General features: G+C 38.4%; 2 protein-coding genes and 1 long non-coding RNA gene across 5 annotated transcripts; 2 read left to right on the top strand and 1 right to left on the bottom strand.

Moving 5' to 3' along the window:
• Positions 1-985: 985 nt before the first annotated feature.
• pkia (cAMP-dependent protein kinase inhibitor alpha) lies at positions 986-6,038 on the bottom strand. 2 transcript variants are annotated; one of them, XM_028005766.1, is made up of 3 exons: positions 5,916-6,038; positions 3,315-3,492; positions 986-2,873 (listed from the first exon to the last, which is right to left on the bottom strand). In XM_028005766.1, the coding sequence occupies exons 2-3, from the start codon at positions 3,463-3,465 to the stop codon at positions 2,797-2,799; spliced, it is 228 nt and encodes a 75-aa protein (XP_027861567.1). In that variant the 5' UTR covers positions 3,466-3,492; positions 5,916-6,038; the 3' UTR covers positions 986-2,796. The 2 variants fall into 2 exon arrangements, with proteins under 2 accessions (XP_027861567.1, XP_027861569.1); XM_028005768.1 differs by having other exon boundaries at positions 5,728-6,026.
• On the top strand, positions 3,468-5,322 carry LOC114137172 (uncharacterized). Its single transcript, XR_003593953.1, has 2 exons — positions 3,468-4,518; positions 4,559-5,322. It is a non-coding gene; the product is annotated as an uncharacterized LOC114137172 (long non-coding RNA).
• A 2,147-nt stretch (positions 6,039-8,185) lies between the features above and the next one.
• zc2hc1a (zinc finger, C2HC-type containing 1A) lies at positions 8,186-16,694 on the top strand. 2 transcript variants are annotated; one of them, XM_028005641.1, is made up of 10 exons: positions 8,186-8,296; positions 8,896-8,966; positions 9,450-9,566; positions 10,174-10,200; positions 11,328-11,469; positions 11,574-11,716; positions 13,081-13,183; positions 14,010-14,085; positions 14,943-15,059; positions 15,309-16,694. In XM_028005641.1, the coding sequence occupies exons 1-10, from the start codon at positions 8,281-8,283 to the stop codon at positions 15,430-15,432; spliced, it is 936 nt and encodes a 311-aa protein (XP_027861442.1). In that variant the 5' UTR covers positions 8,186-8,280; the 3' UTR covers positions 15,433-16,694. The 2 variants fall into 2 exon arrangements, with proteins under 2 accessions (XP_027861442.1, XP_027861443.1); XM_028005642.1 differs by lacking the exon at positions 10,174-10,200.
• The last annotated feature ends 528 nt before the right edge of the window (positions 16,695-17,222 follow it).

The following is a 17,222-nucleotide window of genomic DNA, read 5'->3' as shown; positions in this document are numbered from 1 at the left end:
AATTAGTGACCTCCTCCTTCTATGTTGTAAAGAATCAGCTGTCAACTCAGTCTTTCAATATGTTTGTAACTTTCTTTCAAAACATAATTAATGCCATAAAACTAGCCTTTATAGCTATTGTATTCTCACAGAATTACTTTTGGTGATGGGCTTTTCAATCATTGACCTGGAAAGCCTGGCCAATGCCATATTACATTCCACAAAAAGCTAACTGGCCAGTTCTGGGCAATATAAGTGAAAAAAAAACTGTTAAATTATTATCTTTAATAAACCATCCCAATTGGTCTGGCTTTCAGGCTGGACACAGAACTAGTATTTCTGAAAGTGCTGAGGTTGAATCAAGATTCAGGCAAACTCACTCTTCTAGTACTATTACATATAATCCTTGAAGTTGGCAGTTGAGCATGTGGTTTTATCAAAGCTAATCAGCTTGCCCTCCCTGATGCAGTTTTACAATGGCAGAAGTTATTTTTTTATTGAGCTGAAGTACTGTTGCGCTTGACACCCACTATCTCAGAACGCTTCCCAATAATTACTTGCCGGGTTCTCCAAGGATCAAAACTAGGCCCTGTTCTGTTTAACATTTACATGTCGCCTCTGGCAAATGTAAGTAAAGAAATTAGAACCTTAGTGTACAATGGTATGCAAATGACATACAATTATTCTTATCTGTAAATGTTCCTGGGTTAGAAAAGTGTTTGCTACTGTGTATTTAATAGATTAGAATATGTTTAGGATATGTTTTTGATGAGGGTTATTTGTCAGATACATGTGGTAAATGGAAAGAATTTATACAGTGCCTTTCTAGTCATGTCCACCACTCAATGTACTTAACACAACAGACATTCACCTATTTTCACCTAGAAAAACACTGATATGCCTTTGTCCACCTATCGTTGCGTTAACCCACTAGCCCATCACAGAACACCAAAATAACACAAATGAATTAAAAATATATATAGTTAAAACACCTCATCAAGCATCATGTGTTGCATGTGTTTTATTTTTGACTCGTCATGCTTCAACCCAACTATAAGTGAACATAATCTCATAATTCATAGAGTCTCTAAACAGTTTGTGTCATATGGCTCTTTATTAGTGAAGATTAGGTCTAGCTGACCACCAGAGGGAAGCAGTGACCATGTTATTTCTCCACACCCAAACGTCTCCTCTAGTCATTATATCACACATAACTTAAAAGTGTCAAAGCTGCTGTAAGTAAACTGAAAACATTTCAAAACCGTGAAATGCCTTTTCCGTGGTGTGCCCGAGTTCCTGAAGACAGTTATATATAAAAAAATCAACATGGCTGCCATCAGTCACCAACATTGCAACAGTTTTGGTCATTAAAACAAATTACACCTGAGTTGCTTTACGGTACAAACATTTTTTTTATCCACAAATATTCTGAATAATACCTCAAATTTAAAGAGGAAAAAAAAATCAGATACCATAATACAACTGAATGAAAGAATTTCACAGCATCAATTTTACAAAGACATTTTTTGAGAGTGCATCTTCATATGTTTTGGTTTAGTTATACAAGGCAAAAATACCATTATAGTATTAAAGCTATTTTACTATGAAAAGGTTTATGAGCAGAGTATACAGGCCCAAGAGTCATCCCATCAAACGTAAATAAATAAATTAATCAGAATCCACGCATGGTTAGAGCTGAGTGCAATCAGTAGTGCAATTTCTAGCAACAACAAATATCCGTTATACTCCTGGGGCTGCACAAGATCACACGTTAAATTTGAAACAAGACAACATACAAAAATGATTAGAATATAATGCATGGCAGTGTGTTACTGTATGGAGACCAGAAATGTGAAGAATGTGGATTTCAGGGTGAAATTTGTTTGTCACAGACAGCGAAAGGCATGACGGTAAGAAAAATCTTAGTCCAGAGCGTTTCATCTTCCAAATGTAATTGCAAAACTAATACTAAAAATATTAACAGCTCATTACTTATTAGTGCAAAAATATTCCATTTTTAAGTGATGAAATGTAAGCTGCATTACAATATCCTTCACATGGCAGAAAACCATAACTTCATGTGCAGATCTTGAAGAAAAGGTGTTGAAATATTTGAAAAACAACAAATATTTAATCTAATCTGCACGTTGCCTCAGAAGCAGAATAGACCTAAGACTCTACTTTCCAGGGGTTATCAGTGTGTTACCTAATCATCATTTGAATCAGCTGTGTCTAAGTTTACCTAAGGCAGATGGACAAATAGAAAGTCAACAAAGCTAATTAGCTAAACTAGGTCTATGGTCCAGAGGGGGAAAAAAAATCATGCAGAAAATTATTGAGCGCAAGGAAACAGCTGACAGGAGACATTAAGAGAGGGTTCGTGTGTGCAGTACTTGCAAGAGAAGATGACGAAGTGGAGGAGTGAGTATTTTCAGACCCTGGTCACCTTTTCCTGGGAGTGTTTCAGAGAAATGAGTGCTGGTTGAGTAAAGGCAGAACAAGGGGAAGGTAAACATGCTTAGACTTAGTGGCAACTCTTAAGAATTTGCCTCAAAAAATCTTTAGAGGACCATTTTCGTTTTGGTGTCTGTGGCCTTCCTTTCTCCACACCTAATTGTGAAAACACATTGATTTTAGTTGCTGACATCACGCTACGCTCACAGTCGACCTAGATCCTAGATCACCAAACGCAGCAAGAAAACTTTGTCCTGCTGGGATGATGGCAGTAGAGGGTTTTCTTGAGTTTCTCTCTCGGTTGTAAACGGTGAGCTGAAAGCTGGAGAATCCTGGGATTATTCTAGACCCCTCCATTTCAACTTAGGAGTCTTCAGCTTTAGTCTCCTCTTCTTTTGCTGAATCGCCCTGGCCTTTCTCTGCGTCCACTTCCTCATCCCCTTACAAACAGAAACAGGGACAGTTAGACAAGACGTTTCACGAGTAGGGCACCTTTTCATTCCCATTACATTTCAGGGCCATCTTTTTCCTAGAGAAGGTAGTCTGGTTTGACCTTGATGGAGCTGAGGTGAAGTCAAAATGTGGGAATTTTTATTTGCTCTCAACACTCTGCTTTGAAATAAAATAGCTTTGCACAGATGCAGCACTGAAAATCTGATATTTGGCTTAATCACAGACAAAACAGTCAGATAAATCCTTGGGTGCCATTCTTTACACTGCGGGGAGGGCACAAGGTGGACATGTGGATAGTTTTTGAACGCACAGGCTTCAATCTTGTACCCGTACGCAGATACTTGCATTCCTTTTGTATTTATCATAGAAAGTAACACAATATTTCACAACTCTTCAATTCCAGTCCAAATTTTATTCTTAAGTCTCACCAGATTTGTTGATGTTAAGCTGTGCCAGAGTCTGGGACAGGTCAGCGGCCTCCTGCGCTCCCGGGTCTCCTGGGATCTCGTGGATGGCGTTCCTGCGGCCGGATCGTCGAGAAGCGATGAAGTCCTCGTAAGTGGCCTCCACATCCGTCATCGCTGGCACGCTTCACCATAGCATTGCCTTTTTACACACACACACACAGCAACAAACCTAATGCTAGCTCCAGGCGCACACGGGTGTAAACGTGTGCAGCATTTAGGTGGGATGACGAAACTCAAGAGAGGTCTCTGAGGTTTTTGGTGAGTAAACGTGTGTGAGGAGGACACATCAGAAGAAAACGAGACACACTCCAGACGCTCGTTCAATATATCCCTCCCTCCCCTCTTATTTCACAATCTAATCCCGGATTAATCTATTTTAATCTCAGTCCAGGGTACAGAAAACTCTACAGAAATGAACATGTACACTGTGGTGGGGAATACTGAGGAGAATTTAAAGAAAGACGTTGCTAAACCAATGCAGAGCTCAACTAAAAATGCTCAATAAAAGGGGTAATTAACAAGGAGTCAACTTGCACTCTCTGTTGACATGCCAGCTCTCTGTATCAACCCTGCTGGATGAGGCTGCTCTTTAGCAATAATCAGGCTCAGGCTTTGTTTTCCCTTCTCTGTTTCTTCAAATCTGTCAAACACAGATTTATTTTCACTGTGCCAAACTGGAAATCCTTCTTAAGAAGAAAAAATAACAAAACAACTTTGCAAACTAGAACCACAATAAAAAATAAAAAAAGACAATCAAGGTTTCCTGATTTCTTGCATTGACTCAAAAGAGTCTATGCAAAAAGAGAGAGAAATTTCAGAAATTAAAAGAAGAGTGCTGCCTCCAGATCAATCCATGCGCAGCAATAGCCGCAAAGGCTTTGACTGACCAACGCAATATTTGAATGTCTCATCCGCCATCAGCCGAGCGCACTCCCGTTCAGCTGTCATTCTCAACATGGTGTCAAAATTGGCAAAACCCAACAGATGCTGTGCGTGCCCAACAGACAGACTGAACACAGCGAAAGGGGGGACACTACAGACGGCATGCAGGAATGTGGAGAGTCAAATCAGGGATGATAATAACCTAATTTGTTGCTCCTGACCTTTCAGAGTCTTTTGCCCTCACTCCAAAAAAAAAAAGAATATCCTGTTACATTAAAAATTAGTAGCATTTTCTCACATCTGCTATGTATCTATATTGTTAGTTTACACAGTTTGAGGCTGGCCTGGACACAAATGTAGCTCCAAACTAATGATCAAAGCACAGCACAAGAGCCAAGATGGCCTCTCTGCCTTCTATAGTCCTGACAAAATCTGCTGATCTGTCTTTGAAACCATTTCATTTGCTGTGCTGCCAAACACTGATAGCATTAGTAAAGAGGAGAGTTAATGAAATGGAGACCCAGAATAACTTTCGCCAGCTACTCGATTCCCCACTGAGGCCTAGTCTCATATAGAGCTTCCTGCTCCTGGTGCTCTGGAGCCCAAAGACCCCAACAGCCATTTAATGCTCAGAAAATTTAAAGAAAGTGCTTTTATTCTTTGCTTACAAGTTTATCAAAACCCCACTAAGTTGTGTTTTATTTATGTATTTCTTTTTACGCTTACACGGATACTATGATTTGAGCTACAGATGATCAAATGCACTTAGATTTCTCTAAAACAAAAGAAAAGAAAAACTCTTTTGGTAAAGGATTTGACAGTCACTAAGGCTGTGCTGTCCTGGGAAATGAACCGTAACACACATCCACAAACACCACTGTGTGAAAATAAATCTTAAGTAGCCGTGACATCTTTCTAAACAGGCCTGCAGCTCATCCAGGCCATTCCCCTCATCTCTAAGGATTCTGCTTTGGACTTGAGGGCAAGAGCAAATGACAAAGTCACAGGAATCGCCCAATTACCAAACTTTCTACCCAGCTTTTACCTTCCTCAACACTTTGCCACATGTGCTTTTTTTTTTTTTTTTACAAATTATACCAATAAAATAAGACTGATGTGACAATTCAGGGGGAATTCAGTGTTGCGGTTATAGTTATCTCTAAAGTCAGTTGTGAAAACAATTAAGAACAGTCTTATCTCCAAGTGGGAATTCAGCTTAGGGCCCCATTCAGCTTTGATCCTGTCAGATCATTTCTATTTATGATAATCCTTTCACAAATTAATATTGCGTCTCTTTTTCAGAACAGTATCTAAATTTGTAACGCACAATATTATTTGATGCTTTCATTCAGTAAAACTCTATACATCTTACAGTTACTCATTTAAAAAAAAAAAACCGATTGAGATTCATTGTTGTGCTTGTCATTTAATGTTCTAAATAATAAAACAAAACGTACAGTGAGGCTTAATAAATATGCGCCGCTATAAATACCGCGGCACAATCTTGAGTCTCCAGCTGATGTCACTGAAAATAGAACGGCCATCTGCCTCTCTGTTGCTGATGACAAAGACCCCAATCAGGCAGAGGTAGGTCAGTGTCACACAAACGGCATGCAAACTCGTTCTGCGTGCGATTTCTCCATATGCATCGTGCGATCCCTGTCGGGATTAGAAATGTACCTTGTCTGGGCTAAACAGATTCCGACTGTTCGCAAGGGTCAGTCACTTCCAGCCTGAGTCCGTGCACCTCGGTTCATCTACGAGAGTTCGTGGCGTGAAGCTGAAGCAAGGCTGATTTTAGTTCCGGGCGTTTGTTTCAAAATAAAATCCACGACAAACTTATGTTTGTGGATCACCTTATTTGTAGAAAAATGTAAGCTAAGGTGTGGAAGCTGTGCGATATTTAGATACAAAAGTAAAATAAAAACATAGAGCTAAAAACAAAGTCCCAAACTGTGTAAGACTGCTATAAGACTCTTCCATTGGCAACTTTTGAAAGGGGCGATAATAGCTCACTGAACAGGGTGCCATTGTGTAAGGGGGCAGCCCCAGCACTTATAAAACATTGTTGCTTTTTCCTCATAAAATTTCTCGTCAGTTTTTGTGATTTCCAGTGAACGGGCTCTGGGTGCCCCCTTGTGTTGTGTATTATGAAAGCACCGTAGAATGGGGGCTGACTGTGAAGTTGTCAGGTGATTCCAGATAGCAACACTCTTTTTAGATAATATGCTCAACAAACATTCTAAAAAAACAACTCATAGTGAGATTCATGATTTTGTGATTCTACTTTTGAAATTCCCTCCAAAATATTTTTTGGCTTTTAAACAACTTTACATTAGCGCGAGCATCAAAACCACAATGTACTTGCTGTTCAAACTGGGACTGAATTATTTGCCAGTACTTCCAGATCCTTTGACATGCCTTTCCCACTCGGCTCCTCCAGACCAGCGGCAGCAGCAATTAGGAAACACCTGGTGGAATTGTAAATCTGCTGAGCTTAAGACACAAACTACGTCTCACCCCAAGACTCCTAAGAATGGTTGTATCTGATACTCTTTCTGGTGTATCAGAACGAGCCAGAGCTTCTTAAACAGAGAGGCCAATTTCATGGCATCAAATTGCAATTTCTTTTAAGTCATGTTTGATCCATAAAGCATTTTTAAACAACAAAAAAAAGGTAACAGTTGCTTCTTTTTCTTCTTTAGGTTTTAACGACATCTTTTATCCAACAATATTATATTACTTCCTTTTTTATTCACATTTCAGAATCAAGAGGCTGTAGAGATTCTCTTAATGGCTAGAAACGCAGAGTATTTCCTTAAAAAAACAAAACAAAAGAGAATATATTGCCTTCGGTACTTGAATAAAAACTACAAGAAAGTCAAAGTCTAGCTGCTACTAGCAGTAGTTGTTTGCATAGAAAAGTGTGAGTATCTGTGTGAAACAGAGGACAGAGAGAACAGCCAGTTTTAGAACAGTGGTCTTATTGTAATGAACGGAGATGCATCCTTTCAATTCTGTGCTTTCTCATAGCAGCTGTTTGTGAAGCGGTTCTTTCAGATGACACATGTTCCCCATCTGGCAAACAGTGAACTCCCAAGTGCTTGCCTGGAGCCAAATGTTGACCCACCGTATGTCAGCAGGACAACACCGATTCTCTTAGTCTGGGAATTAAACCAATGTTACATAATATATTATTGGTACAATATATGTCAGTTCAGGCTATTTGTATACCTCTGTTTCACAACAAGTGACATTCCATTGGAAGACAAACAGGGATTCACAGTCGCAACAAGCAACAGTCTCAGTGCTGCTTTATTAATTACGAAGTACCAGCACCTTTTATTAACTAATGTAGAATTACAGACACACAGATATCATTTCACTGCAATTGACAATGTTTGATTTTTGTAAAAGTAAGAAGGAATACATGCTTGATTCCCATGTACTAACAGGCCACTTGACCACTATATTTTTTGAAATAAATGAATAAATAAAGACTCTGAGGTCATAATTCCTTCCACGCCCCCATCTGTTGCAGTGCTAAAGCAAAGCAGTGCTTTGGTTTTCTATTGGTTGTACCTGATATAACAACCAATAGAAAACGCTGATGTTAAAATGTTAGTCACTATTTATAGCCAAAGATAAGTCCTGTCAAGATCGTTATTCTACAAGCCCTTGGTTGGTAAAATATTATTATTATTATTATTATTATTATTATTATTATTATTAATAGTATTGGAGGATGGCGTTACACAACAAACTAAATAAAAAAGTAAAAAAAAAACCCGCAAAAAATATATGTAAACATTGTAATTGGACGAAACGTTGTAAAAAAAATTTAAACGTACTATTCTGTTATTTATTAGTTAATTTATTTATTTGTTTGTTTTGCTAAAATGTTGTTTTCTCCAGAAATTCTTGGCTGTTTCGGTCATTTTTGCGAAACCGGAAGTGCTACTGAGGGATTGCTCTTTATTGCCCAGACTACGTCGGGCCGTTTGGCGTCAACGGCAGCAGCATCAGACAAGAGAATAACCTAATAATGGAAGAATTTCAAGGTAAACTAAATAGATGTCCCTTTCCTCCTTTGTGTATTTTTATTTTATTTATTTTTTTTGCCAAACTCGAACTTGCGTTACACATTCAGAATCACCATTTAAAATGTCACTGCTTCGTTTGCTTTACCGTTTGTTTATTTTGACAGCGACCTCTTTTGTTTGGGATTTAGCCCAAGTACAGCTAAGGTAATGTTGGGATCAAAATGAAGCTAGCTGCTAACTAGGTGTGTGTGATTTATCGCCACAAAAGTGGCTCTGTGTTAGCTTTACTGCTATCTGTGGAACATTTTAATGAATGAACTGGACTGGAGCGTCGTCAAAAATGCATTTCATTGAACAAACTTGAATCATTATTCTCTGTACCGTTTTGAATTTGTTTGTTATTCATTGCATTTAAAAAAAAAGTATAATCTTCTTGTTAAGAGCACAATATTAGGTTGTGGTTATATTATCATGCAAACTTAAATTGTCTCAACGCAATACTTGAGGCCAAAAGCGAGTATTAACCAGACAATTGCAAGTTAAGCATCTTTCTACGTCTTATTGTCTAAAGGCGAAGAGTTAACATTGTTTCATTTGTTTATCTGGTCTTCCTGCAGATGGTCAGGCTCCTGGTGAGGAACTGTCTCAGTGCAAAACCTGTGCAAGATTTTTCTTCCCCAGTGTCCTGGTAAATAACACAACTTTCTTCCAAATACTTCGTAAGATTTGTGTTGATTCGGTGTCGTAAAAGTGCACTCATTTTGGAAGATGATTTTGTGGTTTTATCCCAGCTAAACTTTGTCAGGAAGGCTTTAGGCCCTTCAAACACTGAAAGTTTTGAAGTTGCTAGGCGATCACATTTTCCTCTGAGTCTGTCAGCTGACGGACTCAGCTGACAGTCTCAGAGGTAGTATTTTTTTTTTACCAAAATACTGACAAACTCAGTATTTTGTTGTTGTTTTTTTTTTTTTAAAAAAAAAGCTTTTATAGAGAAGGTACAGGTTTTAAGGAAACTTGATTTATAATCTTTGCATCAGAAAAGCAGATCAATTGACATTTTCACAGACTTGCTTTAAATGATCAAAAATAATTGTTCAACATGTTCAGGTTTTGTAGGGATATTGTATAGGAACCATGTTCTTCATTAATGTGTTTACCTTTCCTCCAATAGGAGAAACATGCTAGAATTTGCCAAAAGTCAGCGGCTAAAAGGAGAAAAGTTTTCGATTCGAGCCGGCAGAGAGCTGAGGGCACAGACATCCCCGTACTAAAACCGTTAAAACCAGTGGTAAGTCGTGAGATGAAGGGAACAACATTCCAACACTGAAGATGGTTCAGCCTTTTTTTAAATTTATTTGAGCAAATGTAGTCAAAGCCTTTTTTAATCAGGCTATGGACAAATGTTCTAAATGCCAGTTGAAATGACTATAAAGGCATAAATTTACATTAAAACTAAGAAACTCTCTGACATTGCGACGCCAGAAAACAACCAGTTTTTCCGACTTCAGAGAATCTCTTAGTTTTAATATCGTAAATGTATGCCTTTAGTCAGAGAAATTTTTTTTTTCTCTCAAATGTATAATTTTTTGACAGAGGATATCTGCATTCTTTTGTCAGAAAATTGTGTAATTATTCTATAAACGTTTATGCTTTCTGGTGGGAATTTACTCCCTAGTGATCACATTATCATTATTTTTTTTCCTATCTACAATGGCGCTAATACCCTATCGTATGTCATATTAAAACTTTCTCTCTGTTCTGGATCAGTGCTGGATTCCAGTACTAAATTAATTGTTAGAATATTCTCAGCACTCTGATCTTTACTTTGATGAACAACTTGTACATAAATCTTTGCGTTTATTTTCAAATGTAAAACATTGTCAATTGTATTTCAGTCACAAACCTCAGCTGCCGCACAGAAAGTAAGTTCACTTGCTTCACTTTTTGTTTTGTTTTTCCATATACAGTTGTTTTGCTTTTGCTCACACTTTCTGCCATTCTGAATACTCACTTGTACCCTTGGAGCAAATGGTAGTTGAAAGCATGTCAACTCATATTTGTGATGTCAGTATAATGAGAAAAATCAGTGGATTTTTTTCGGTGGCGTTTCAGTTTTTGAACTCTATGTGTAAAGAAGTCTTGTGCTGTGACTGTTAATGCTAATGTCTTCTGCTTGCAACTTTGCAGTGCCTTCAGAATTGTCAAATAAAGGGAATTTCTCTCAATAGCTTCCTTGAAAATTTTAATTTGTTCTCTGGCGTGCCTTACAGTTTCTAATGAGGTCAATCTGAGTTGCACAAACTCTTGCGCTTGATCTAAAATTAACTCAGGAATCTGTTTGTCTTCTCATTGCTGTCTAGCTTTCAACTCGCATCTTCAATGTGGCTTCTGGTTCATCGGTATTAACAGGACAAACTTTAGTTAAACAGACACATCACTGACGTTTTGAAAAGTCTTGAGAAATAATAATAATAATAAAAAAAAAAACATGTCATGAAAGTTGCATTGAAAAGTGCAGAAAAATAAGGAGGGCTTCAAATAACGATTATTTTAGTAATCAATTATTCAGATGAGGGATCAGTTAAGTAGGATAAAGAAACTGGCACATTCTACAGATTTTTCATTGAACCTCTAAAGCTGTATTTTATATAAAATATTAGAAGTACATTCTAACAAATGGACATGATGCAGTTGAACAGTGCAGCCGTAGGAGAAGATAGGAAGTCAGGCCAACCCAGACAGAGTTCACTGAACTATTTCTGTCATAAATGATTAGCTTTAGATAACACTTGGACTGCAGCTATGAAGTTTTTTTTTTTTTTAGTTTTTAAAAAAAATAAATATTAGTACAATAAGAAACAAGCCTGATGTATTTATTGCTCATATTCACTGTATCAGAGCAGTGGTGGAAATTTCAGGCTTAAAAAATTCCAGATCAACAAGAACTTTGGAAATCAGGGCTGCGTAGAAATGTTTTCTCAGTCACATTCTAACTACAGAGACGTACCGATCAAAAGCAATCTATGCTAACTATATTGTTGCCCACCAGGCCGAACCTCCGAAGAAGCCCTCCAACTGGCGCAAGAAACACGAGGACTTCATCGCCACCATTCAAGCTGCCAAGGCCGCCACTCTGGCAATGAGGGAGGGGGCACCTCTACCCCCGCCTCCTCCTCCGACTTACGATCCAGGTAACAAACAGGTGGATTTTTATTTTGTTTTTTTTAACATTGGGGGGGGAGAAGAAAATAAAAAGTACACATCATGTAACCTATGTACCAAACCTGCTTTGTAGATTACATCCAGTGTCCTTACTGTCAGCGGAGGTTCAATGAAAATGCCGCTGACAGACACATCAATTTCTGCCGGGAGCAAGCCGCCCGCATGCCCAATAAAAACAAGCTGGTAGATGCCAAGAAGACTCCGCTTCGCACACAGGTACACACACGCACAACAATAACCAAATCAGTCGGCGCATACCGCTCGTCTTTCTGGTAGAAAGTTTGTCTGGCGTAGTCAGATATTGAACACAGAAACTTCATGAAAAGATACCTCTGTGAACGCCCACCAACCCCCCCAAAAAACAAACAAAATAAACTGCTATGCTACTACTAATAAACTAACTTTTAGCTGAAGGAGCAAGAATCCAGGAAGTGCACGTCATTTTGCAATTCAACCGTAAGGAAGAGTTAAGATCTGCTGTACCTTGGAACGACTTGTGAAATGACCTGGAGGTGGTGTGATGTTCTTGTCTTGCATAACATGCGTCTATTATCCTGACTGGTGATTTGATAAAGGAATAATATAGCTGGACACATTCTCACGTGTCAGTTGATTCATTCAAATGTTACGAAAGAGGAATCAAAAGGACAAAAGTGAAAATCGTGTTGTTGCTCGATTGATTCTTTTATTTTTATTTCTTTAAAAGTTTTTTCTGGCGCTAGATCGTGAAAGGAAATGGTTAAAGAGACAAGTGGGGAAGGCGTGCAGCAAAGCTTTCAGAGTCGGGAATTGAACCACAGGTAGCTATGTTGAGGACCAATAGCCTCCGTTCACGTGGCGCTCGCTCTACCCCTACACACACTTTCATTTTAACCCAGTGAAGCAGTGTGTGTGTTTTGAAGACAACAGGCAGAGGTTTTGCAAGTATAAAATCTAGAGATATTCTGGTTTGGCTTCCTTTTTCAGTTATACATATATATATATTTTTAGCTTTTACCTGCTGATTTCAGCATTTTATTTTTTACCATAACACATATTGGAAAAAATTCTTCTCCAAGTTCTTTGATGGCGATAGTAGTTTTGAATTCTTATCTAAATTTATGGATCAAAGCATATGACCCCAACCTCTATCTGATTTATTCTGGACTTTAAAAAGAAAAAGCACATCAAAGTGCTTGATGTTTACTGATGGATGGCAAGTGGTGCAAATTTTGTTTTTGCAGCATTTATAGAATACCAAAAAGATATTTTATGCCTTTTTAAATTTAACAATTGATTGGTACGTTTCCTTGTTTATGTTTTAAAAATGTATTGTTGGTATACATCTCATCATTAAAGGTTTTATGCATCTTTTCAACTACGACACCAAAATTTCCATTTAATTGTTTAAATTCCATTAAAAAATACCACTTCAAAATCAAATCACTAAGATTGAACACGAGGCTCTTCCTGGTACAGAGCTAAACTCCACTGACACACTTCAGGCATTATATTTTACATGACTGCCTCTGTATGTTGAAACTTTCCCATATGAAATTCCTGGCCAAATTCCTGTTGTCATGCCTCCGTTCTGTCCTCAGTTTAAGCCTCCTGGTCCTGTAAAGAAAACAACCCCTCCTGGTACATCAACACTTCCCTCGACTTCTTCTCGTGTGCCCCAGAGGCCCCTGGGACAGTCCGCTGGTGAGGCAGCACAGCTGTGTTCATCTGTAATCATAAGCTGCTATATTCAGTCAACATACAGTATGTGTGTGTTTGTAGCAGATTTTATAGCAGAGTTACTTGCCTAAGAGTCGATGTTCGGACTTTTTTTTTTATCCTTTGTTTCTCCCTTATTGTGACTTCCATTAATGGAAAATAAGAGATTGTTTGTGGCTCTCTGAAGGAAAACAACCCCTTTTTTTTCCCCGCATGATTCTAGTTCCTTAAATTTCTCAGAGGGAGGTTACTGTGTCACATTTTTCCTTGTGATTAATTGGGTATGCAGAGGTTGTGAAATAAACTTGTTCTTGTTTCGCCGTTGTAGCTCAGCTATGAGCTTAGCATGAGAGACGGAAATGATAAAGATAAAAAATAGAAGCCGGTTTATGTAAGGTGGGATTGTGTGTGTGTGGAATTATGCTAATGTAATAAAAAAAACATTTTCTTTAAGATTATTTACACGTCTTTACCAGAATGCCAATAAATATACATTATACATCACCTCCATTGGCTCCTCTTGGTAGAATAAAATGTATTGTTGATGGAAAACTGAAGTTTATTATAAAACAGTAGTTGGATTTGAAATATTTTAAAATGTCAAACAGGTTGTTCCCTTAGGGATCAAAACCTTGCCTGTAGGAACTTCTTCACAATGCTCTACAGACACATATCCATTCAGAAAAAAAAACTATTCAGATGTACAGTATGTTTTAAGTTTACTATGTGATTCACAGATAAGCATACAAATATTCACCCTGTCGTATTAATCATGTCCTTTTTTTCCCCCTTATCATTTCACTCACTTAAGTAAGCCCGCCAGGTAAGACAAACTCATCAAGCCCAGGGAGGAGGAATATCTCTGGAATCCCAAGCCCACCTTCAGGGTGAGTCTGTTAATTCACACACTTCAGTCTAGAGGTGCACTGATAAACTGTCTCTGACTCCCCTAATATTCAGATTGACTTTGTCGACATATTTAGCGACTTTTCAGAGATAAAAAAAAAAAAGACAATATCGGTCAAAATTGGCAGGTTGGGGTTTTTAGTGATCGGCCAGAAAACCTCAGTCGGTGCGCCCGCAGTTCATCAAAAGGCATTTTGATGATGCTCGTTTGTCAGAAATAAAGTACCTTTTGCAAAATTACCTCTTTATCAGTACCATATTTTCATTAGCTGTAAGTGAAAAATCATAATTACTAGAGATAAAGACTTGAAAACAAACATCATCAGTATGTGTGCAGTCACATCTTTATAATGTGTTTCAGCTTCACACACGGTTTACCAGAACGTGTTGCTCAGATCATTTTTGTTTGGATGAAGGTTTGAGTAAAATATTTGGATGTTAAAACCCTGATGTGCAACTTGTAATCAGATTAGACTCTTACAGATTTCAGTTTACTGTTTATTTGTTTCTCTTTTAAGTGTGTCTGTGTAGAAATACTTCACTTTCCATTATAAACATGTCAATGGAGGGGGAAAAAAAACACAATAACTAAAATGTAATTATTACATAAGAGCATATCATCTTCCTTTAAAATTTATAGTTGATTGAAATAGTATTCTCATGAAGACATATAATCCAGACTGTACTGATAGTCAAATAAATGTGGGAATGTAGGAGATTTTGTAACTCCAATTGTTGTAGGCCAGAATTAGTTCGGATAGATGTCTTGTAGTAGAGATCAGTGTCTCCAAATCCAGTCCTCACTGTCATCTCCTTTTGTTTTGTTGTTCTCTCTCAGTGTGGGAAATAAGGCCAAAGGTGTAAGCTCAGGCTACGGAGGTGTGTGTGGAGGTGTGAAGAACTCTCAGTTTGGAATAGGAGCCAACAAAAAGAAAGCTGACACCAACATGTCCGGGTAAATTACCTCCAGTTTTTCAGGAGGTCACTGGGAGAAGTACTCTCCAATCTTCACCTCCCTCTTGTGGTGTTTCTGGTGAATTGCAGCCATCTTAAAATCCAGCAGCTACAAATTGAATTTTTTTTTCGCCCTGCTTTTTATTATTATTTTTCTTTTTAATTAAATGTCACTTCTTACTTTTTTTTTTAGTATTCTAGTCCTGCAGGTCTCCAGTTATAAATAAATGTTTAACTTTCTGCCTTTCAGGAATGACGTCAACGTCGGTAACGGCGGCATGAAGAGCAAGTTCTGCCACGCCTGTGGTGCCAAGTACCCCGTTGACTCTGCTAATTTCTGCTGTGAATGTGGGATTCGGAGGATGTGCATCTGACGGAGGTCAAAAGTCGGTGAAGGAACAGGAAAGTAGGGATGCGTCTGTGCTTAGTGAGCAGTCAAGAGTATCACCAAAGTTAATAAAGACAAAGAACACATTTTCCATCTGACACACGTTGCCGGTTTCCTGTTAGGTGAGGGGCGTGGCTAAGATAAAAGCTGTACTGCTCTATGCAACAATATGGCAGTGATATTCCTCAGTATGTTGCTGAATTATTTTCTTTGAGCAGTCTCAATAGTAAACTATAAAGCTTTAAATATCTTAAACCCCTTAACTGTCAAGAGGACACCGGTGTCCTCGTGGACCAATTGTCTAAAGTGTAAAGGTTTTTTGACAGTTAAGGGGTTAATGCATGTCGGCTCCTTTCTTGGGGGAAAAAACCCATCCAAATCATCTGACCTTCCTTCTCACTACTTCCTATGTAAGTATCAAAAACAAAGTTACTGCCCTGGGATTAGCAAGTGTGCAGAAATCCGCACAGAGAAGTGTGTAGTAAAACTAGGAAGAGAGTGTTTGGTTTGCTTGTTGGAGATGGCTGTGATGGCTACTGAGTTTCTCTCCCGTCCTGAAGCGCATTCAGTCAGTCTTCTCTTCTCAAACTGAAGGTTTTCATATTAAAGTGCAATATAATTGACTACTAAGGGAACGCAATGTGGTTTTCACATTTAAGAACAGGTTAGATCTTTTCTCTTACCGCCCTGTTAAGTCAGAGATCACTCCCTATATAAACCAGTTTTTAAAGCTGTCGCTTTACAGGCAAAATGTCCCGTAACACTACTGCTACTGGCAAATGTAGTTTTTACTCTGTCCTTTTTTCCTCCCCCCTTATTTTATAAAGTGAAATTTATTTATTTTCTTAATCCATTTAATTTATGCTGAATGATACGAGATATGATTCACAGAATAATTTTTTAAGTGTAATTGTTGTTGTTTTTTTCTTATGGATTCATTATTCAACACATTACGAATTGTAGAAACACAACTACAGTGACACTAGATTGTATATTTCCGTGGGACTTGTTGGCACTTATACAAGTTCTCTCTTTCCTTTCTGTTCTCATTTAAGTCATTTTCTACTCCTAGCATTGATTTGAGTTGTTTTGTATTCCAAACAAGATTAAAAACTAACATGTCACAGAAGGAGAAATATTTAAGCTGAGCAAAAAGTTGGATTTCTTGTGTTAAAAGCATTAACCTCTATATGGTGGTGCACTTAATGTCATGTATGTCAACCACATAAATAAACTTCTTTGAAGACACCAGTGATTCATTTATGACTCGCATAAGAAAGTTGATGCCTAAAGAGATGTCATAGAAGGTGCATTAGAGTCATGGGTGCAAAGTAAGATTTTTAATTATAAATATAGATGGGAAACCCATGCAATGTCATCCATCCAGCCATCCATCCATTTTCTGTTCACCCTTGTCCCTAATGGGGTCGGGAGGGTTGCTGGTGCCCATCTCCAGCTACGTTCCGGGCGAGAGGCGGGGTACACCCTGGACAGGTCGCCAGTCTGTCGCAGGGCAACACAGAGACATACAGGACAAACAACCATGCACACACACACTCACACCTAGGGAGAATTTAGAGAAACCAATTGACCCGACAGTCATGTTTTTGGACTGTGGGAGGAAGCCGGAGTACCCGGAGAGAACCCACGCATGCACAGGGAGAACATGCAAACTCCATGCAGAAAGACCCCGGCCGGGAATCGAACCCAGGACCTTCTTGCTGCAAGGCAACAGTGCTACCAACTGCGCCACTGTGCAGCCCTGCAATGTCATAC

The sequence above is a fragment of the Xiphophorus couchianus genome, chromosome 21 (assembly GCF_001444195.1).
Source record: "Xiphophorus couchianus chromosome 21, X_couchianus-1.0, whole genome shotgun sequence".
In the NCBI taxonomy this organism is placed as follows: domain Eukaryota; kingdom Metazoa; phylum Chordata; class Actinopteri; order Cyprinodontiformes; family Poeciliidae; genus Xiphophorus; species Xiphophorus couchianus.
The sequence above is the reverse complement of the archived record's forward strand: the minus strand, read 5'-3'. Positions and strand labels throughout refer to the sequence as shown.